This window comes from Herpailurus yagouaroundi, unplaced genomic scaffold (assembly GCF_014898765.1).
Source record: "Herpailurus yagouaroundi ecotype Mexico unplaced genomic scaffold, PumYag 29, whole genome shotgun sequence".
Classification (NCBI taxonomy): domain Eukaryota; kingdom Metazoa; phylum Chordata; class Mammalia; order Carnivora; family Felidae; genus Herpailurus; species Herpailurus yagouaroundi.
The window spans coordinates 31314017-31337101 of NW_024412377.1; the positions used below are offsets into that span (position 1 = coordinate 31314017).

At 41.6% G+C, this 23085-nt stretch overlaps 1 protein-coding gene across 3 annotated transcripts in view; it reads right to left on the reverse strand.

Annotated features, from left to right (window-relative positions):
• FYB1 (FYN binding protein 1) overlaps positions 1-23085 on the reverse strand; it is a 161655-nt gene that overhangs the window by 87463 nt on the left and 51107 nt on the right. For all 3 annotated transcript variants that reach the window (XM_040495871.1, XM_040495878.1, XM_040495863.1), the window contains exon 2: positions 12316-13477. In XM_040495871.1, the coding sequence (XP_040351805.1) occupies positions 12316-13450 (1135 nt within the window). In that variant the 5' untranslated portion in view covers positions 13451-13477. The remainder of the gene's footprint in view (positions 1-12315; positions 13478-23085) is intronic.

The window sequence follows — 23085 nt, forward strand, 5'->3', positions numbered from 1 at the left end:
GGAAGGTAATAGTTTAGTGTAAGGATTTGGATCGCAGACAGCCAAACTATCCTGAAAAAGAAAACAGAATGTTCTCTGGGCACCTGGGTGGCTCAATCGTTTAAGTGTCCGACTTTTGATTTCAGCCCAGGTCATGGTCTCATGGTTTGTGAGTTTGAGCCCTGCATCAGATTCTCTCTCTCCCTCTCTCTCTGTGCCCCCACATCTGTCTCTTTCAAATAAGTAAATTAACTTAAAAAAAAAAAAAAAAGAAGAAAGAATGTTCTGATTCTTCTTTGCCCTTAGGAAAGAAAGGTCAAAGAAATGAGGAAGGAAAGGAGAAGGTGAACAGCAGAGGATGTGAGGGGAACCTGAGGTGTAAAATCCCTAGCTGCCAATATTCTGTTTTAAATTTCTGGCTTTGATGCAATGTAAATGACTCTGGTGTCTGACACCTTCACTGAAGTCTGTCACGCACACAAACGTCTTCGGTGAGTGGTTTGTGGTGAAAACTGAGGAAAGGCTACAAGTCTTGTCTGGGTGACTGCAGTACAGCGCAGAGTCAGAGAGGCGGTTCCTAAACTGAGACAAGTTAGAAGAGGCAAGAGCTAGAAACCTGAAGTGACCTTGAAAATTCAAGTGGCTTTGTCCTTCATTGATCGGATTCAATTTTTCCATGAAACACGGGCTGGCATTTGCAATTAACTTTATCTAGATTAAAAAAAAATGTTTTTACTCATTTTTGAGAGAGAGAGCGAGAGAGAGAGAACAGGGCAGGGGCAGAGAGAGAGGGGGGCAGAGGATCCAAAGTGGGCTCTCTGCTGTCAGCACAGAGCCCAACGTGGGGCTCAACGTGGGGCTCATGAGATCATGACCTGAGCTGAAGTTGGACGCTTATCCCACTGAGCCACCCAGGTGCCCGACTTTATCCAGACTTTAAGGAGCACACCAGCAGCTTTTCTATTTTTTGCCTTAGGTTTTCCATTTCAAAATCATGTTGGCCCATGTAATTAACCATGGTTTCTTAGTAGTTCAGAATTCAGCAGCCTCTTTGGTGGTCATGCCTCCATAAAGCTCAGCATTTTCTGTAGGTTCTACTAATAGGTTTCATTGACCCAAAAGAAAGGAGATTTGCAGTGATGGTATGGAAGAATGGAAAAGAATATGATTAAAAACATAATCAGAGCTTAGAAGGCAAGAATGAAGAAGAAAGCAAGAGAATAGGAGGGAGGCAGTTGGGTGCGTTGTGGCGGAGTACCATTTGCTAGGTTGAATGTCACAGGCCATCTTCTGTACACTGAATGCGTCCCTCAAATTCACGTGTTGAAATTTAATCCCTAATGTGATGGTGCTAGGACGGTGGCCTTTAGGAGGTGATGGGGTCCTGAGGCTGGAGCCCCCATGAATGGGATTAATGCCCTTACAGAAGAGACGCCAGAGAGCTCCCTTATCCCTCTGCCATCCCCACGCTGTGAGAAGACAACCAGGAAGTGGGTTCTCACCAAATCTGCCGCACCTTGATCTTGGATTTCCCAACCTCCAGAACCGTGAGACAGAAATTTCTGCTGCTTCTAAGCCACGAGTATTTTTGTAACTAGCAGTTTGAGCTAACACACTGCCTCACCTTGTAACAGTCCATCCAACCAGTAGGTCCATTTAGATAATCACTCAGAGTTAGCGAAGAAAGCAAGAGTTCCCAACCGGCAGATAGAGATCTGGCAGAAGATCTACAAACCTCATCTGCTTTCATGCCACTCAGCCAGACATGATTAATTTCTCCCCGTGAGGACTAAGGACTCAAGGCTTCAGAGAAATCAAAGACGTCTTCTTTCTACAATATAGTGAGGTTTCCTGCCTGTTAAACTGCTCTATCAGGTCAAGAAAATCTTCTTCATTTTAGAGTAACATGAATGACAAATGTATTTTGTAAACTTGACTTATCCTCCTTCCACATGAGACTGCTTTTGAAGAAGCGGCTGAGGAGAAAGTCATGTGCGTGCGTGTGTGCGTGCGTGTGTGTGTGTGTGTGTGTGTGTGTGAAGCTGAAGTTCTGGAAACAGGGAGAAGGGGGTCCTGGAGAAGCTGCAGTCCAGATCCTCAGTAACTGAGAGGATGTGACTACATCAACTTCTTTAAGGTGACAATTTGGAACAAAAATAGAAAATACTGTACGAGTTAAAAAGAAACCACTACGAGGGGGCACTTTTAGTACTCATCCAGGATCCTTTCTCCCCTTAATGGAGTTGAGCAACTGTTATTCCTGAATAGGGGGAACGGACACTCGAACACAATCTGGATACCTGTGGTATTTATCCGCCTTGCGCTTACTTTGGAACGATTTTCAGCCGCCTGGTTGTACTCGTGGTATCACTACACACGATGCTCTTGAACGCCAGATGCACTACGTGATGGTTCTGAGAATTACAGGCAGATCAAGAGAATAGTGGTGTTATGTGGCAAGAACCTTTTCCTGTGCCTCAACAGATCCACTGCCAGCCCTGGAAAAACACACTCTCGGTTGCCAGGAGTGTGCCGCTGGCTGAAGAAGCCGTTGTGTGCAGACGTGCAGCTGCAGAGAGAGGCCGACTGCTATAATAAATACAGATAGTGCTTCTACGACACCCGTTCTTACTTTGGGGAAAGAAAAACCTCATATGGTTTTCTGTTCAGATTTTTTTCTACAGCCAGATGTCTCACCTTCAGTTACTTTTTCCTGATAGTATCTATTGCCATTGGCTGTTGTACGTGTTTTCTCTACCTTTGCTGTGCCAGACAGAATAAAGTACAATCGTTTTTCTTTAGTGGCAATTTAAACGGAAGAGAAACATGTTTGTGTGTGTGTGTGTGTGTTTGCTAGTGGTTAATATGGCAGTTAAAGTCTCCGACTTCTAGAATCTTTCTTCCCTGTTTCTCAGATGCTGGAGAAACAAACAATCTAGTGCTCTAGGTGGTTCTCGGGGCTTTAGAGCCTTGCCATAACTATCATGATGGTGTTTCCTCTAAAAGAAATGGACATTTCCAGATATATTTGTAAAAACAAGCAGCTGGACTTCTCCTCCTGAGGCATAATTTGTTCTTTCAATAATTGGAGTTATTCATGTGTCATGTAAGTTAATTTCACTTTGGTTTGAAAAATAAAAAACATATGCACAAAGAGGTGTCATTAGCATATGAACCCATAATATTCAGAAATAATTTTCATCACGGCCAAGAAGGAGCCTTTAGTGGCAAATGCATATGGTGGAAATCCAATCCTTTAAAAAAAGGGTACTGGCTTGGAAATAGTTTTAGCAGATTATATGAAGCAAGGTATCTCCTGCCCAGTGAGCAGACTGAATTATAACATTTACCCAATCTTCCTATCTAGTCTTTAAATTTCTTTTTTAGTTTTTAAAATATTTTAATGTGTGCAAACACAATTGAAAGTAAATCAGGAAGAGTGTGTATTTGATTATTAGACTCAATATGTATTTGTATTTGATTTTTAGATTTGACTTTCTAATTTTTCTTTCTTAAGTATTTGGCATTTCATTTTAATGCTTTTCCCTCTATGGGTTACATGACTATTTTAAGACTTAAATAATTTAAATCAAATTTGGTATATACTAAACATCTCATATGCATTTTATACTTTATTTATGGGTAAGTCAGTCACTATAAAAGAAAATATTTATGTTGTAAGTTGCTGTATCTTCTTTGATCTAGCACAGATCCTATGTTGACATAATGCCACTAGATTAGGCAATATTTCCATATTTTCTTTTGTAAGCAGCTTAAAAATATACCAACTTGCTGCTGGATCACAGGAAGTTATTACAATAGGATAAATCATGGCATGTTGCTCCAAACTGGGTTTTACAGAAACTTCTCTTCCCTAACTAAGAAAAGCCATAGTCCCTCATACAGATATGGTTGACTATCACTATAAAGAAAATTTCCCCTGCAGATTAGATGACAAGTATGGACCACTGTTGTGCTAAAACTAATATTAAAAGACGAGCTGGCACCTGAACAGTTAAGGAAGAAATTTAAAGCCAAAGAAAGCACAGAGCAAGGAACCAGGAAGCAAAATATGTGGAGGGGGCTTTTCGGTGACAAAAATGACTTAGACCCTGAAGAGAGGAAGCTGCCTTCCTCAGAGGTCAGCCCCAGTGTCCTCTCCTTCTTCCGGCTCATTTTCCTCTCCAGTACTCCATTCTTCTACTAGTCTCAGTATAAAGTAATTGGCTGTTAAAAGCTTAAAATATAACTACTTTCAGGGAGTTTTCAGGTTTTTAGAGGTCAGACACTATCCACACTCCAGAGGTAAACTCCCATCAGGTAGCTGGAACTCTCCCTTGCCCTTCACCTTGATTGTGACCTGAAAAACTCTTCAGGATAGATTCCTGGAGTGGTCATCGGAGTGTCTTTGACCAGCCAGCATAGTCCAGAGGATACGAAACAAGCAGTGACCATGTACTTCACATCAGTCTCCTTTCTGCCTTGTGAAGGAGTGCATTGATGGTTCCTTTGGAAGTGTTGCTGATAGCTAGATCATAACTGAAATACCTATTTAATATTAATTAACGAGGGAGACTTACAGAATGTCCCTCCTCCAATTCCAAAATAAAACAGTAAAACTAAAATAGGGCAAGATAAATAATATCCCAAACTCACTTTAGTGGCCATCACCCATAAAAATAACATAGTTGGATAAACATCAACAAATGTTGGCCTAGGGGAAGACACAGAGGTGCCATAGGAGGCAAATAAAGCTTTCCATTTGTTCCCTAGAATGAGGAGCAATACTGGGGGAAAACAGTGACTTGATTTGATTAATTTAAAATTTTTAAAGTTTGTTTGTTGAGAGAGAGAGAGAGAGAGAGAACATACCAGGAAGGAGCAGAAAGAGAGGGAGAGAGAGAGAATCCCAAGAAGTTTCCTCACTGTCAGCCCAGAGCCCAACATGGGGCTTGAACTCAAGAACTGTGAGATCATGACCTGAGCCAAAATCAAGAGTCAGATGCTTACTGGACTGAACCACCCAGGTGCCTCCAGAAGACACTGATTTTAGAAAACCTGTGAGTTCTCCTTAGTACACTCCAGGTTGGAGAAGTGGGCTCAGGGGTGAGTGAACACTCTGGGGAAGGTCAAGGAGAAACGTATAGCGTGAAAGCCCTAAATACCATGACAGCATCATATCAGAGGCAGAAGGGGGATGAGCCACCATGATTGGCCTTGCCCTGGTATAGGAAACAAAATGAAATCTCAGAAAATGGAACAGCATCCAGCCCTCAAGACCAGCACAGCTATATTTTGCTCCACAGAAGAGTGGATTAGAAGCAACACTCAGAGCTGGTGAATTGATCATACTGGATTAGAACACATGCATTTGTCACCCATCAGCCAGATCTAAAGAAACTGGTGTGACCTCTATTCATATGGAACAGAAAATCCCCAAAAGCAAAGAGGAACATCTCTCAGAAAATACTGATGATGGAGTGATTGACACTAACATACTTTGGCTAGGTTTTTAAACCTTAAAGACAGAGGTTTCTTTGGGAATCCAGATAGAAAAGATAATCACGTTCAAAGGGGGGGAAATTCAGGGTGGTCCCAGACTTCTCCACAGTAAATTTAAATGCCAGAATGTAAAAATAAAGACCATGTAGATTGGTTATAAAAATGATGAAAACATTAGATAAAAAAATGCCCAAAGGTTACTGTTGGGATAAGGCAGGTTGTTTGTGAGAACAGGGTTTAGACTGAGGAGCTGGTTTATCTTAGAAGAGCAGAAGTTGAGAACTTAGAAAGATGAAGAATGGGAAGCTCTTAAGATTTGAACAGTGGCTTGTGGGCTTTTGTGGTTAAGAGAGGGAATGCTCTTTCAGAGGCATTTCTGCTTTATTTTATTTATCTTTTTGAAATATTTATTTATTTATTTTGAGGGAGAGAGTGCAAGTGGCAGAGGGCAGAGAGAGAGAGAGAGAGAGAGAGAGAATCCTAAACAGGTTTCACACGGTCAGCACAGAGCCTGACATGGGACTCAATCCCACAAACGGTAAGACCATGACCTGAGCAGAGATCAAGAGTCGGATGTTTAACTGACTGAGCCACCCCAGCACCCCAGGCATTTCTGTTTTAGAGTTAAACCCAGGTAAGCTGCCCAATTAACAGTCAATGGTTCCCCAGAAGTTTCAACCTGGAACAGAAGATCCAGAGGTCTTATGGCAAACTGCTTTCCCAAAGACCAAGGAAGGCAAACGAAGTAGAGTGGGCTCAGGATGGAGCCGAAAGTAAGAGTGACAACAGCCACAAAATGCACATCAGACACGTAGACAGTGAGTTAGCAGAACAACGTGGCCACCTGAAGCCGACCCATGCTTCACTTTCAGTCTGTGTACCATAGAGCTTTGCCTTTAACTTTTCAGTGTTCTGAACTGGCCCAATCTGTGAGATGTTTCAGAAAATGTGCCTGGGTACTGGCACAAAACCAGACACTCAGATCAATGGAACAGAATACAGAACCCAGAAATGGACCCACAAACATATGGCCAACTCTTCTTTGACAAAACAGGAAAGAATATACAATGAAATAAAGACAGTCTTTTCAGCAAGTGGTGCTGGAAAAACTGGGCAGTGACATGCAGAAAAGCAAACCTGGACCACTTTCTTACACCAAACACAAAAATAAATTCAAAATGGATGAAAGACCTCAATGTAAGACAGGAAGCCATCAAAATCCTCGAGGAGAAAGCAGGCAAAAACTTCTTTGACCTTGGCCACAGCAACTTCTTACTCAACATGGCTCCAGAGGCAAGGGAAACAAAAGCAAAAATGAACTATTGGGACCTCATCAAAATAAAAAGCTTCTGCACAGCGGAGGAAACCATCAGCAAAACTAAAAGGCAACTGACAGAATGGGAGAAGATATTTGCAAACGACATATAAGATAAAGGGTTAGTATCCAAATCTAAAAAGAACTTATCAAACTCAACACCTCCAAAAAAAAAAAAAAAAATCCAGTGAAGAAATGGGCAAAAGACATGAATAGACACTTCTCCAAAGAAAACATCCAGATGGCCAACCAACACATGAAAAAATGCTCAACATCACTCATCATCAGGGAAATACAAATCAAACCACAATGAGATACCACCTCACACCTGTCAGAATGGCTAACATTAACAATTCAGGCAACAACAGATGTTGGCAAGGATGCAGAGAAAGAGGATCTGTTTTGCACTGCTGGTGGGAATGCAAACTGGTGCAGCCACTCTGGAAAACAGTCTGGAGGTTCCTCAAAAAACTAAAATTAGAACTACCCTACGACCCAGCAATTGCACTACTAGGTATTATCCAAGGGATACAAGTGTGCTGTTTTGAAGGGACACATGCACCCCCATGTTTATAGCAGCACTATCAACCATAGCCAAAGTATGGAGAGAGCCCAAATGTCCATCAATGGATGAATGGATAAAGAAGATGTGGTATACATATACAATGGAGTATTACTCGGCAGTCAGAAAGAATGAAATCTTGCCATTTGCAACTACGTGGATGGAACTAAAGGGTATTATGCTAAGCGAAATTAGAGAAAGACAAATATCATATGACTTCATTCATATGAGGACTTTAAGACACTTAACAGATGAACATAAGGGAAGGGAAGCAAAAATTACATAAAAACAGGGAGAGGGACAAAACAGAAGAGACTTAAATATGGAGAACAAACAGAGGGTTACTAGAGGGGTTGTGGGGGGGGATGGGCTAAATGGGTAAGGGGCATTAAGGAATCTACTCCTGAAATCATTGTTGCACTATATGCTAACTAACTTGGATGTAAATTAAAAAAATTAAATTAAATTAAAAAAGAAAAAAAACCCAGAAAACGTGCCTGGGATCTGTTTTTTAGGTTCCTTGTTCTTAGATTCCAAGTGTACAGTATTATATCAAATGCCTGTAGAAACTCTGCTGTAAAAAAGTCTACTTACCACCCCCCCCCCCCAATTTTTAAAATGTGTTTGAGCATAGAATCCCTTTCCCTTGTAATGGTTTGGAACAGCACACATTGATATAACGTGATGTATGAATATCCAATTTTAGAGAGAGATAGTTTAGGGTATATGAAGGAGAATCGTGCCTCCTCCTATCCTTGCTGCTGAAAATAGCCTGGGCACCTTTAGGTTCCAAACTACTGCTGGCTGGATTAGTTGAAGCGATGCATAAGCAGGTATGGAGGGGTCAGTCACACCATTAGCCCTTTGCTAATACCCACTGGGACCCTGGCTTTACCTCTTCAATTGTCAGGATGCTTAACTGATCATTCTTAAAGCTACCATATAGAAAGATGAGCTTAGTTTCTCTCCAGTATTAAGAACAAGACCAGGAAAAGGGTTGGATGGAATATTTCCAAGCAGATTTATTACTAATCTCCCACATGCAAACCAACAGTCAAGCCAGGGGATCTTAACAACCAAAACTTTGCTGGTTGGGCACACACTCATGCTTAGGATGAACTCTTCTCACCGCTGGCCCAGGAAACAAAAGGAACCAGAGACAAGGTTAGTTTAGAAAACATTTTGATATTTTGGATTTTTTATCTTTTGAAAGTTTAGGCTTTTGTAATCCCAAATGGTTCTGGGGGAAAAAAGTTATTAGCTTCATGTTCAGAAAAACAGTATGTTATATTCGAGCTTATGGTTTACTAGTAAGTCAAATAGATCTATAATATAGACCCCATGTGTAATATTCATTTCACATGGAACCTCTATTCAATGGAATGCAAGCCTACTGACAGGGGTTATCTAATTCGTTAAAGTAATTGCTAAGCTATAGAGAATATTAATACTAAAATCTGATTAAATAGACTTTGGTGGGATGACAGACGTGAGCAATGAACAAGAAGGTATTATTTCTATGCTCCAAATAAATAATGTTAAGCAGACTGGTGTCTGTCTTCATGTAGCTTACGGTGGTATTTGTAGTTAAAAAAAAAAAAAAGTTTCAGCCAAAGGAGAGAGAGAGAGAGAGAGAGAGAGAGAGAGAGAGAGAGAGAGAGAAGAATGAGAATTCTTTGAATATCCCTTATGCCCCAATTATTATCTCAAGATATCCTATGTTTCAAGAGAAGGAGCCTAGCAGGGAGTGTGGTGAGGGGGACCCTAGCCCTGGAATTAGAGACACCCAAGGATCAGCTCTGCCCCTGCTTAGTCATGGTACAGCCTTGGGTAAATTGCCCAACATCTCTGAACTTTAGTTTCTTCATAGAATTCTTATTTCATTGGGTTCTTGGGAGGAGCGAACAGAGTAGTGTGTATCTGGTATGTAACAAGTCCTCAATAAATAATACATATTTTTGATGGGCAATATACTGGACAAAGATGATAAAAGATGGAGAGTAGGTCTGGGGAAGAGGTTTAAGGGGTTGGATGTGAACCTGGAAAGGAAGGAATCAGGTAGAAGGCTAAGAAAAAATAGTTTTAGAGCTTTGAAAACCTGCAGAGTAATTAGATGAAGCATTGGTTAATTCAAACACTATATAGTTTCTAAATCTGGTATATTTTTAACCTTCTTAAGTGGAATGCTAAATTCCTTAGTGTAGTTTGGGAAAAATAGCAGTGGTAGGATCAGGAGTCAGCAGACCTGCCTGTTAGGAAATTCTCAGTGTTCAGAAAATAACATATAAGTCACCTATACAAGCTTATTTTTTGCAGCATTGTTTTGAAGAGAAAAGGTTTGGAAACAGTACAAATTCTTCAATCGATTAGGTAAGTCATTCATTTACCAGAAGATTATGCAACTCTAAAGAATATTCAGTTACCTCTTATTAAAATATGAAAAGATATACAAGATTTTTTTTTTTTAAAAAGCAAGGATCAAAGCATTGCATATAATGTCCTACTTCTTGAGTATAAAGCCAAGGGGATTAATATCTATGTTTACATTTGCTTACATAGACATAAGGAAACTGGATGGACATAGAAATTAAGAAAAGTGGTTTCTGTGGGGCAGAGGCTGAGAAGACCCAGAAAATGACAGACAAGGACTGTATATCATTTTATACTTGTTTTTTTTTTTCAGCCAGATGTAATTTCTATTTAAAAAAAAATCAAGTTAAAAAATTTAAACATTAAAAAAAAATGTGAATGCTTTAAAGGGGTGTTACCCACAATTTAAAGTTAGGAATCTGCTTGCTTTATCCTGACACTAAACTGAGGTCAGTTCAAATCAAGAAGGACTGAGTTTTGATTTGTGAAAAAGGTGGATGAGGAGGGAACTACTTCACTTTTGGAGGATAATATATTCCAAGGGATCTGAGTTAGAGGTGGGATACATTATAGGAGGAGTTAGAGTCTAAATTGTGTCGTGGGCACTTGAGCAGTAGGGAGGCAGGTCAGCGTGGGGGAAAGGGAGAAAAGAAGGCAAGGACCCACTCTGCCTATGGGCAGTTTGGCCTCGGTCCCTTGGAACTTTATCGCACTGGTGGTCAGCTCAATACTGACCAATACTGACAGTCCCTTGCCGGGATTGTAGAGCAGTGGATTCCATTAGCATTTCAACAGCATGACACGAGACAACTGGTTACCACCTCAAACCTGGGAGTTGAGTGGAAATAAAGATGGAGAACATGGAATAAAACGCCCAAGGATTTCTACTTAACATCACTAAGTTTCCCTGGTTTGATGTTAGAGGTTAGACGGAGGTTATGATAGCTAATTTTTTTTTTTTTTAAATTTTATCTGAGGCACAGAAGAACTAAGGGAAGTCAGAGGGGATCTTTTAGAAATTGTCACAGGGGCGCCTGGGTGGCGCAGTCGGTTAAGCGTCCGACTTCAACCAGGTCACGATCTCGCGGTCTGTGAGTTCGAGCCCCGCGTCGGGCTCTGGGCTGATGGCTCAGAGCCTGGAGCCTGTTTCCGATTCTGTGTCTCCCTCTCTCTCTGCCCCTCCTCCGTTCATGCTCTGTCTCTCTCTGTCCCAAAAATAAATAAACGTTGGGAGAAGAAGAAAAAAAAAAAGAAAAAAAATGTTTAGAAATTGTCACAAAAATAATGTTTCTGAGTTATGGACCAGTATTAAAATGAGAAGGTGACAGATGAGGAGGACACAAACGTGACAAGGCTGAATCCTTCTAGAAGATGGATAATCATGGCGTCATTTCAAATGTGCTTTCTACAGGATAGATTAATGGGGGATTTGATCACTAATCTGTTGATCAACAGCAAGATATTGATCTGAGGAAGATGATAGACTGCAAGATGCTTCTGCAGAACCGAAAAAGAAAAACATACTTATACTTAGAACTGCTTTAATTAGGCCATATTTTTGTTAGGAAGAAAATATGTCTGATAGTGGTGTGGTCTCTATTCCACAAGCATCCTTTCTCCACCTTCCCCAATAATAAACAATAGTTGCACATTATTGGCCTAAAATATTAATCATTTCAGGTATAAGTGAGCGTCCATTGTCACTCTGCAGGGTTACAATGACGTGGGAAGTCAGGCCATTCGGCATCAAGTTTTAGCACGTGCCATAGGATTGTAACATCTCCGGAAGAAAATTAAGCTATTTACCCCGAAGGAGACTAAAGTGTCCCTTTGGCTTATCCTAGTTAGGTACTACTTTAGGAATCAGCAAAGTTCAGAAAGATTTATGTCGAGAAATAGAAAACAGCTGAACTACAAAACAGAAAGTGGCATTTCCTGAGCCCCGTTTCCTCTCTTATTTGAATATTGGGCTTAGGAAACGCATGATGACATTCTGGACATTTAAGATCACTTGGAAGCGGTTTTCTCAAGCTCTGTACTATTGACACTGGGCTGGCTATTTTGCTGCCCTACGTGGTCCCAGATGTGTCGCAGCCACTCCGGCCTCTATCAGCATGCTACCTGCCAGTAGCAACCTCCGGTAGTGACAATCACAACTGCCTCAAGACATTGCCAAATGTTCCCGGGCATCAGAATTGACCCAGTCTGAAAACCATCAGCCGAAAGGTTTGCTCATCTTTTTGTCTAACTCTTTTGTGGCAGTAAGGGGAACACACCTTAGCCTCATCCAACAGAAATGAAACCCAGCTAAGGAAGTAAATGAAAGCAAAACCACTTATCGATCAAGTGGATATATTTCCCTTCCCACCCCAAAAGCGGCCCACCAAGGCACTTGCTCACAGAACTAAGGATTTTTGCCTTTCACACCTCCCATACTGAAGCAAAAAAAATGCCAAAGAGAGGTCACCACATGCCAGGAGTCCCGGTGATGGAATCATTCCTTGTTACAATTTTTTTTCCCCAGAAGGTAAAACACCCTCTGCTGTAGAACAAAACTTGTTAAATAGCGAACGAGAAAAGAACTCACTGTTTCCAGAAGCGGCTTTGCGGAATCTCGTCAGGTCAACATTTGGGGGTCTGCTGGGCTTTGGTGGTGGTGGGCCCAGGGTGAACAGGGGAGGCAGGGGCTTCTGCCTAGGGGTGGCTGAATTCTTGTCTCCCCTTTCCTTCTCCTGACTTTGGCCCCATGGCCCTGCCCCTGTCAGCTTAGAAGGCGTCTTAGGGAACTTGGCAGGAGGAGCCCCAGAGGCTGGGTCCTCCTGATTCATTTTGCTCAGGAAGACGTTCTTAGCAGCATCTATCTTCCTATCTTCTTTTTTCTCCTCAGCATTTTTGGAGAGGCCTGGGCTTCCTCTGTTCACGGCAGGTTTCAGAACCACGCCAGGGAAAGGTGAACTTGACGTCTCTCCTCCCTGGTCTTTATTTTCTTCGTCATGCCTTGTTGGTTTTAAAGGGGTCATTTTGGACTTGGCTCCAAGGGGGGTCGGGAGGCCTTTCTGTAGAGACGCGTGCTTGGTGGCGTTCTCGTCTTCGTGGCTGTCATCACTACTCAGGGATGGCTTCTGGCCAAAGACGGGCTTGGTTAAGAGGGGCTTGGGGTCGTGGTCTTGGGAGGCTGACCCAAACTTGCCTTTAACCCCAGCCAACTTGGGGAACACTTGCTTCTGCTCAGTTTCCTGGGCTGGGGGATTAGAGCCCGGCTTGGGGCCTGGTGGCTTTAGGTCGTGGTCTTCGTTTACATTGTGAAGCAAAGGCTTATTCCCATGGGGCCGGGGAAACACAGGTTTGGAATCTTCCTTGGGCACATTGATGGGCTTGGGGCCTACAGGTTTTGGAAATCCCACTTTTACCTCAGGGTCTCTGGTGGCTGAGTTTGCCGGTGGTCCAAATCTTTGGCCCACTCCCGTAGGCTTTAGAAACGGGGGCTTGGGCTCCTTGTCAGGCTTCTCCTCAGATGAAGGTTTCACTGCCAAAGGTGGCTTTGGGGACCCAAACCTAGGTACGTTGCTAGGTCCCGCAGGAGGGCTGGCACTTCCTTGGTTGTTGAATAGGTTCTTTTTAGCTTGTACTCCTGAAGGTGAGCTTTGCCCCGCGACTTTGAAGGGGCGGCTGTTGACAGAGACCTCCTCCGTGGGTTTGCCCCCCGTGTTAAATTTCGCCATGAGGGACTTCACATCTGCTTTTGTGTCCTACAAGCACAGGGAACAAAAACTAACTGAGAGCCAGAAGTCTCACTTGCACAATTTAAAATACTACACTCTAAAGGCTTCCTGGTTTGAGGCTTGCAGCGTCCCTGATTGGTTAGGGAGACATTGTAACACTTATCTTCCTCTATGGCAAAATAATCTGTGAGAGTTTCTTGAAGGGGAGGGCTGTTGCTGTGCATAGAGTGTTTTGTTTTGTTTTGCTTGTCTAAGACTGACTCGTCTATTTCTGTTTAAGTTACAACTTACCTTTTGTCTTTCTCCAGCTCTCCTGTTGGATTTCTTCTAAACTTGGTGTGTTTCTCCTTTGTTTTACTTGACAAAATATGGAAGTGACTAATAAGGGACTTCTTCCATATTTTACAGTCGGGCCTCTTAAACAGAAACTGCACTTGAAAAAGTGAAAATAAGTTCTTCTATAAATCCAGCTGGCACGCTTTCTACAGCACGGCCATGTTTAACATCTCTGTGGTTTGCAAGAGGACTTCTGGTCCCATCCACATTTAAGGTGTTATCTGCTTGAGAACTGAGATGTGGCAGAAAAGCTCACTCATTTGGATAAGTAAATAGTAAGTGAGTTTTTCTACTTATTTGTAAATACTGAGTGCTGCTGATTCAATTGGAACCAGAGTAGCAGGCAGAATGTGATCACCTCCCAAACTGGTCCTCTCTTGGGAACCCACGGGGAAGGTGACCAGGAAGCAGTAGAGACTGGCTGGGAAGTCTCACATCCAGCCTTGTCATTTCTCCAGTCTCCTCTCTTCTAGAAGGACATTTAACACTCCCTCTTAGAAGGCCTGCTGCACAGTTTCTGTCCTTGTCTAGAATTAGGATATTACTCAGTAAAGACAACAAATAGTTACCCTTCTCTGAATATAATCCCCTGTAGTCTGGAAAAATTCATGGTGTTTGCTCTTTCTTTCCAAAGCAAGGATTTGACATTTTCTAGTTCTTCTAGAAATATTTGAAAATCTGAAGCATCAAAAAAAAAAAAAATCACTGAAGATACACCTGTGGCCATGACAGTTTCCATTTTTGTGCTTTAATATTCACCTAGAAGATGTTTTATTTCCCCCCACTACCACCTATCTGGCCACATGTCCAAATACATCTCACTTTTCGATGCCCTACTCCGTACCACAAAACCAGATCATGGGCTCAATATATGGAAACTATTATTAGAAATATTGGGGGGCGCCTGGGTGGCTCAGTCGGTTGGGCGGCCGACTTCAGCTCAGGTCATGATCTCTTGGTCCGTGAGTTCAAGCCCCGCGTCGGGTTCTGTGCTGACAGCTCAGAGCCTGGAGCCTGTTTCAGATTCTGTGTCTCCCTCTCTCTGACCCTCCCCTGTTCATGCTCTGTCTCTCTCTGTCTCAAAAATAAATAAACGTTAAAAAAAAAATTAAAAAAAAAAAGAGAGAAATATTGGGGCGCCTGGGTGGCTCAGTCTGTTAAGCGTCTGACTTCGGCTCAGGTCATGATCTCGTGGTCCGTGAGTTCGAGCCCCACGTCGGGCTCTGTGCTGACAGCTCAGAGCCTGGAGCCTGTTTCAGATTCTGTGTCTCCCTCTTTCTCTGACCCTCCCCTGTTCATGCTCTCTCTCTCTCTGTCTCAAAAATAAATAAACGTTAAAAACAAAATTAAAAAAAAAAAAAGAAATATTAAGTAGCCTATTCAAGGGCTCACAGCCAGGAACTGCGAGCACAGGAATGTAAACTCAGGTGTATCTAGGGATCTGAAGTCCACAAATGGTCTCATTCCTTCTTGTATCCCCACAACACGTGGGCTGGGGTCTGACACCTTCAGGCTTCTAATGCATATTCGGGGAAATAAGGGTTGGCAATGAGCTGAATGAATACTGCGACTTGCAATTTAAAAGAAGTGGTGCCCTCACCTGGAGTTTTTCTTTGTTCCAAACCACAATGTATGTGTGGTTGCAGGATGGGGGAAGGGAACCTAGGTGCTAGGAGGAGAAAAGCAGATGAGAACACCATTTTCCAGTTTGAATTTGCTCCTTTAACTTACTACCCTATCTTCAAGTTGCTGAGAACATCTTGTTTTTTACGTTGTCTACCTTGACCACTCTTTTTGTCCCCATGATATCTTCCAATCCTCAAACAATCCCTGAAGGCTGTAGGCAGGAAGACAGCAGGACTAGGGAGAGTTGGGGTGCTGGGGGATAGAATGGGAGAAGATGGGTCCTTCCCTGTGTCCTCCCAAGGAGATCACGGCTGCAGAGACTTCAAACCCTAACGCAAGATGCATACAGAAGTATTAACACAAAAACATGCTCCCCATCTGTAAGAAAGTTGGTCTCCGGGGAAGAACTCCTTTATTCTGGACTCATTTTATATTTTGCAATGTATATTCTAGATCTATAATTTATTCTAGATTTATAACAAGACGCTACATTGCAGAGTGGTTAATAGCACAGACTGGGGAGCCAGACTGCCTGGGTTTGAATCTTACCAGCTGTTGAACTTAGGGCTGGGGACAGAAGGTCTCTGGGCCTTAGTTTGCTCAGTTCTATCATAGGAATAACAATGCAGCTTCATGGGGCTATTAAGTCGATTAAGCTAATAACTGTAAGCGTGCTTGTAACATCAGAGGGTCTCCTAGTTTTATACCGCAAGGGAAGCCTTAGGAATCATCTAGTCCTCCTCTCTCACTGCACTGGAGAGGAAAGAGCAACTAAAAGATTACGGCAATATCGTACTTAGTGATCGCAACTGCATATCTTGGGTTTCATGGGGGAAAACCCATGAAACAAACAAACCCATTGTCAAACTCCACGTCCTGGTTTTACAGTAGAAAATATGGAAGTGGTTGATTCAGAACTGGAACTTAAGTCTCTTAGCTGCCAGGCCAGACCCAGGAGGCCATGCAACATCATGGTTAATAACCCAGGCTCTAGGATTATTGACTTGGGTTCAAATCTTGATTTTGTCAATTACTGGCCATGTGACCTAACAAGTTACTTAACCTCTCTGAGACTCAGTTTTCTTCCTCTGTAAAATGATAATAATAACTCTCCGTTTTTCACAGGGTTTTGTTTTTAAATCAAGATTAAATGGATGAACGCATGTAACATTCTTAGATCAAGAATTACCTGTACTGCACAGCCAATGATTGTTTGCCAACCTTATTTTTTATAATTCACTAGTCATATGATATCATTTTCTCCAGGTGATCAAATTCTGAAGTTATAATAGTTCACATTATGGTTTTTTAAAAAAAATTCTTTTTAATGTTTATTTCTGAGAGAGAAAGAGAGGTAGAGAGAGTGAGCGAGCACGAGTGGTGAAGGAGCAGAGAGCGAGGGAGAGACAGAATCTGAAGCAGGCTCCAGGCTCTGAGTTGTCAGCACAGAGCCCGACGCGGGGCTTAAACTCATGAACTGCAAGATCATGACCTGAGCTGAAGTTGGATGCTTAACCAACTGAGCCACCCAGGCACCGCAGTTAACGTTATGTTTTAATTTAATTTAATTATGTTTATTTTATTTGTTTTGAATTTTAAAATGTGAGTGTAGTTGACACATATTACATTAGTTTCTGGTGAACAACATAGTGCTTTGACAAGTTTATACATTATGCTATATTATGTTCTTTTTTAAATGTTATTTTTATTTATTTATTTTTTTAGAGAGAGAAAGTGCATGTGTGTGCATGTGTGTGAAAGGGGGAGGGGCAGAGAGAGAGGGACAGAGAACCCCAAGCAGGCTCCACCGTCAGCTTAGAGCCTGGTGTGGGGCTCAATCCCATGACTGTGAGATAATACGAGAGACATTATCAAGAGTCGATTGCTCAACAGACTGAGCCACCCAGGAGCCCCATATGTTATATTATGTTGTAATTTTAAATCAATGTGACTGAAACACACATACTGCTGGATAACATAATGGAGTTATTGTGTTGGAGTTTGGTTTACCCACACTCTGAAACTTTTCACTGAATGTTGAAAAATAGAGAAAGAAATAGTAGTAAGTTCTTACATAGGATGGACACTTTGAAGAAACAGGAACTGCTAATAAATCAGTAGCCCAAACTCTACAACTATTTAATCACTTATTCTGACTGCTTAGCTTTAGGAGTTGTTTGATCATTATCATTGTTTTAAGTTTATTAGAGAAGATTTTCAACATCCAGATTTGCCCTTAATCTTAACAATAATAGCTGGATTTCTTGCATAATGGTAAGGATAGAAAGGTAAAAATGATAAAAAAATTTTTTTGACATTCTTTCATCCTGATTTCATTGCCTCACCAGAGGTAACCACTGTTCTCAGGGTCTTATGTATATTTCTAAGCTGTACATATGCAATTATACACACACACACACACACACACACACACACACACATTCTTCCTGTCCCCACTTTTTGCACAAGTGGAAACCCTTGCTTTGCAGTTTGCTTTTTTCCAGAACTGATAGTTGCTACATACGAGCTCAGCTGGATATATCACAAGCAACCATTCTGATTGCTTGGTACCTGTACAATTCCAGTGGTTAAATATTTTCAATATTATCTCTGTCATCTTCCCTTACAGTTGATCCACATCAGTGCATATTATTGGCACAATTTTTTTAAATAGGTTTTTATTTTATTTTATTTTTATAACGGTTTTAGATTTACAAAAGCACTGAGAAGATGGTACAGGGAGTTGCGTCTGGTTTCCCTTATTAACACTTTACATTAGTTTGCAGAACCTTTTTAACTTTTAATGATTTAAAGATTGGCCCCTACTTATTCCTAAGAAGAGGTATTTAAAATCTGGAAGACCTTTTGAGTTCAGGATATTTTAAGTAAATCAAACATGTCATCTCAAATTACTCAAATTTCTTTTCCAAAATCATTTGAAGCAATTCATTATGATTTCCCTCTGTACCTACATTTCCATCTACTTATATAATGTTTAGTACAAACAACTCCCATCTCTTGCTCTATAATCACACAGATGTAACTGTGGAAATACTCTTGATAGAAATGAATTTCCTTTAGCCCCCATATATTTTTCCCTTCCTCAGAATTGTGTATCTTCACTGGCATAAACTTACCACGCTTTCCACAACCCCCAGGGAGGAGGCTGTGAGTGAAAATGCATTTGCTACATCCGCTGCATTGCTAGTTAACAACTCCAGATTCCAGAAAATCTTTCTTTGCTTTTAGCAACTTATGTGAAGGTAATGGATCAAGTACATACTTAAACAAAGGCTGAGATGACATTTAGGACAGGCATCAAGAAACTGAACACATTAAGAAAATGTTCCCCTTTGTAGCTAGTTTGTCTACGTATTTTCATATCAAAAGTTAAAAACACTTTATCACTGTTGATGATAACAGGGTTTTGCTTAGTTTGGGATGTATTTTTATAGTACTCATACTTATAAACATATCTTGGATATTAGGTGAATCCAGTGGTTCTCAATGAGAAACATTTTTGGCAATGTCTGGCAAAATCTTTGACTGAGATGACTGACCAAGGGAGTGTTCTTGGCTTCCAGTAAGTAGAAGCCAGAGATACTGCTGAACATCCTACAATGCACAGGACAGCCCCTCAACAAAGAATTATCAGTCCAAATAGTGCTGCGGCTGAGAAGCCCTGAGTTAGTATCACTCCTGGATTATTGAAAACACTTTACCAGAAAGTCTGCTTTTGATTTTGGTAATAGAATATAAATTTTTTTTTCAACGTTTTTTATTTATTTTTGGGACAGAGAGAGACAGAGCATGAACGGGGGAGGGGCAGAGAGAGAGAGGGAGACACAGAATCGGAAACAGGCTCCAGGCTCTGAGCCATCAGCCCAGAGCCTGACGCGGGGCTCGAACTCACGGACTGTGAGATCGTGACCTGGCTGAAGTCGGACGCTTAACCGACTGCGCCACCCAGGAGCCCCATTTTGGTAATAGAATATAATCTAACGCCTATAAATACCTGTGTGAAAACTAAATAATACAAAAAAAAACTGTTGCTAAAGATTGTTTTCAAAGTTCCATGTCTTTGAAAGTGTCATCTTTGTAAAGTTTCATTTATAAAGCACACAAAAGATAAAACAGCCATGAATCATGGGGAACTAATGAATTTAAAATAATTGAAGCCTGACTTTACCTCAAGATGTGTTTGTGTCATTTTTGAAAATTTTTTTAGTGTTTATTTATTTTTGAGGGAGAGAGACTGAGTGTAAGTGGGGGAGGAGCAGAGAGAGAGACACAGAATCCAAAGCAGGCTCCAGGCTCTGAGCTGTCAACACAGAGCCCGATGCGGGGCTTGAACTCAGGAACCACGAGATCATGACCTGAGCCAGAGTCGGACGCTTAGCAACCGACTTTTCTTTTTAAAGAAAAAAAGGCACTCCTCTTTTCTTTTTAAAGAGACTTAATCTTCTATACTCAGTGAACTTGGAAAAGGGAATTGCTTTAATCTGAAAACAAACTTTCTTAAAACTATTCACTGTCAGAGATTACTTAATAAAACCACTCTACTTGCTATTAGTTGTAAAGACAGAGTTAATAGAAGTTGGTTGAAAATACAGTACTTGTTACAACTTCTCACAAGATGATAGATGGCAGGTTGGGCACTAGAGACAGTGAAACTGCAGTACGCCTTTTTCATCCCCATTAACACTTTCTAAATATTGAGGTACCTAGTGGATTCTAACTTAAGTACACACTGTGTCTACTCTTCTTCCCCAGTGAGTTGTAAGAGCAGGGAACTGTTTTTATTTTTCTTCCTCGAAAACAGCCCCCCTCTGCCACCACTCACCCAAACAAGACCTCCCTAATGCCTGGCACATTTCTTTCCATAATATCTATCACACACACTGGCTGATGGGCTGAGTTTTTTTGAATTTCACCATGATTGAGCCCACACATGATAGCTGGGGACATGATTTTCTTAGCTTCTTGAAGGGTGTTGAACCCCTCTCATGAATCTCTTTTTAAGAGCTCTCTGTCTCACAGAGTCTCTACCTCATTGTGAATGGGCCATGATGGATTCCAGTTGGCTGAGCCCCCGAGGTTGGAGGAGCACCAGGCCCCTCTTCAACAGGATGTGGGAACATGCTCCTCACCACAAATTGAGTTCTCGGGGCAAGCTCAGGCTCTGCAGAATGGGCACGGGCACAGGTAGGAGGAGCTGATGGCGGAAGCGGTGGGGGAGCCCTCACAGGACTGTCGGTGGCTTGTAAAGGTGAAGATGGAGCTGCAGACAAGCCCGGCAGCCAGCCTCCTGCTGTGAGGCGTAAAGGAGGAAGAAGAAAACACCTGGCACGAGTGGGGTCTCTCTGGGCGCTGTGTTGCTTGGATCCCCTCAACACAGGTGAACTTGGCCATTTCGCTTCAGGAGGCTGGCCTAAGTACCTTAGCAGAAAACCTCTGCATCATTATTCCCCCTTGTATTACCTCAGGCACCTGTTCTGGATCCTTTCCTTGTTCCTACTGTGTTCTCTCTTCTAGAGGGAATTGGAGTAGAGGAAACAAGATAGTTCAGCAGCAAGTAAAGCTCAGTCAGTGATGGCCCACTTTCCAAATTCTGTGTCACCTTGGACTCTCAAGGTATATTGATGCTTTAGGCTTTTATGTACCTTCTGTATTTAAAATTGGGCTTGAAAATCACCATCTTTCTACAAAGTAGAGCCTTCAAACCTTTCTGGTTATCCTACCAAATAGCTCCTGCACCAACACGGTTCTGACTTTGTCACGGCTTCTGATGGCTTAAGCAAAATGGATCAGGAACTTCACTGTGACTTCTTACATGTTTCTGAAGTTTGTTCTGCTATAAGTTGTTGACTCCTTGATGCTAATGGAATGGTGACAGGATGTAGAGAATATGAAGTCAGATGTTGGTGGTAGGGAATGACAGCCCCCAAACCATTTATTTTTGTTAGCCATTTTGCATAGCTTATATAGAAAATTTAACGTACATTTGCTTACTGTATAATTCACTCAGCCTGAGTTAACTAAATATATAAATTAGAGGATAGTCTCTGAGGAATTTACATTTTGGCTAACAAACTTGTAGGTAATTGAAGTGTTTTCATAGATGTCTTACTAGCGGCTTATTTGGATCTTAAGACAATATTTAAGTACACTCCATTATGTGGAGTTCTTTCATTTTTCCTGTGCCTCCAACTCTATCATCTCAAAGAGATCTTAATTTCATTTACTATTTCTAGTGGTTATTCTATTTTTATATATACGTAGTACACACCAGCAAAATAAAACTTACTTTGCTAAAAACATACGAGATCTAAAATAAAAACTCTTGATGGCTGAGAAAGATGCTGTTTGACCTGGGAAAAAATAACATAGAAATGTTCTGCTTCCTTTTTTCTCAGTCTCCATGTTCCCTGCAGCACAGACACAAACACACAGACACACATAGACACGGGAGCCCGGGCCGTGAGTTCTCTCTCTGCACTTGACAGGAAGTTAGAAACCGAAAGTGTATGGTCTACATGGAGTGGGCTGGGGTAGGGAGATGAGGCCATCTATGGGGTTTTCTAGAGACTTCCTTCCCAGCATGTGAAAGTCCTGTGAGAAGAAATCGGCTCAGAAGAGGAAGGTGTTGACAAGTTAATCAAGACCGGTTACAGTAAAGGATCCAGAGTGTGAATGGAGGAGAATGAACCTAGCCATTAGACGTGAAGGATTATGAAAGATTCCACAAACAGAAAGGGAAAATTTGAAACCCCACTCTACAGAACATGGCGGTATGAAGCCCTCCCTTCGTGTCCCCCTTTGCATTCCTGCTCCGTCTCTCCTTTTGAACTTTGAAAATAATGCATTCAGTATTTAGTAATCAGGATTTAACAGTGCGTTCACCTCACACCTCTTGCCTCGCTTGTCCTCTCCCATAAGTCACAGTAACAAGACTGTGTCACAAGATGAGCAACTTCTCTCACCTTTGTCACCACGGGACTTGTTAGAGCAGGTTGCACCCTTTCTTATTAAAATTGTGCTGTTCTCAATTTCAGACTTTTCATGGTGTATATCTTGCTCTTAACACCAGCTACCCTCTTTCCCCTGGTCCCTCATCTTTCCAAGGTGCTTCATGGCTTCCGCTGCTCTGGGCTTTCACTTATCCATTCCTTCATACATTCCTTCATTTTCTTCTGAGAGAACTGATGACTCCTTGCTAATGTGCCAGTAGTTGTTGGATGTAGCACATAGCCACCATCTATGTTTAAAATTTGTGCTTATTAAGATTACTCATTTCAGGGTCCAAATGCCCTCAACAACCCCCCCCCCCCCCCAAACTATGTACACTTGCATGGTTAGCAAAAATTTCTAGAGTTTGGCATTTTATATCTGTTCTAATTCTATTATTAGACCTAATAATCACATTTTAAGACAAAATTTTACATACAATATCTTATTTGATCCTCTCAAAGCTTGATTTATTCCTATTGTCAGAGAAGGAAAAACCAAGCTCCAGCACATGGTAGAAAAGAGAACTAAACCTAGGTTTTCTGACTCTAAATCCCATGTTTGCCTAAATACATCAGAGGAATCATGACTTTCTTTCCTTCTTGTATGGTTACAAGTTTCAGTTTGAATCCTCAGCTCACATAGAAGACAAATTTCTCATTCTG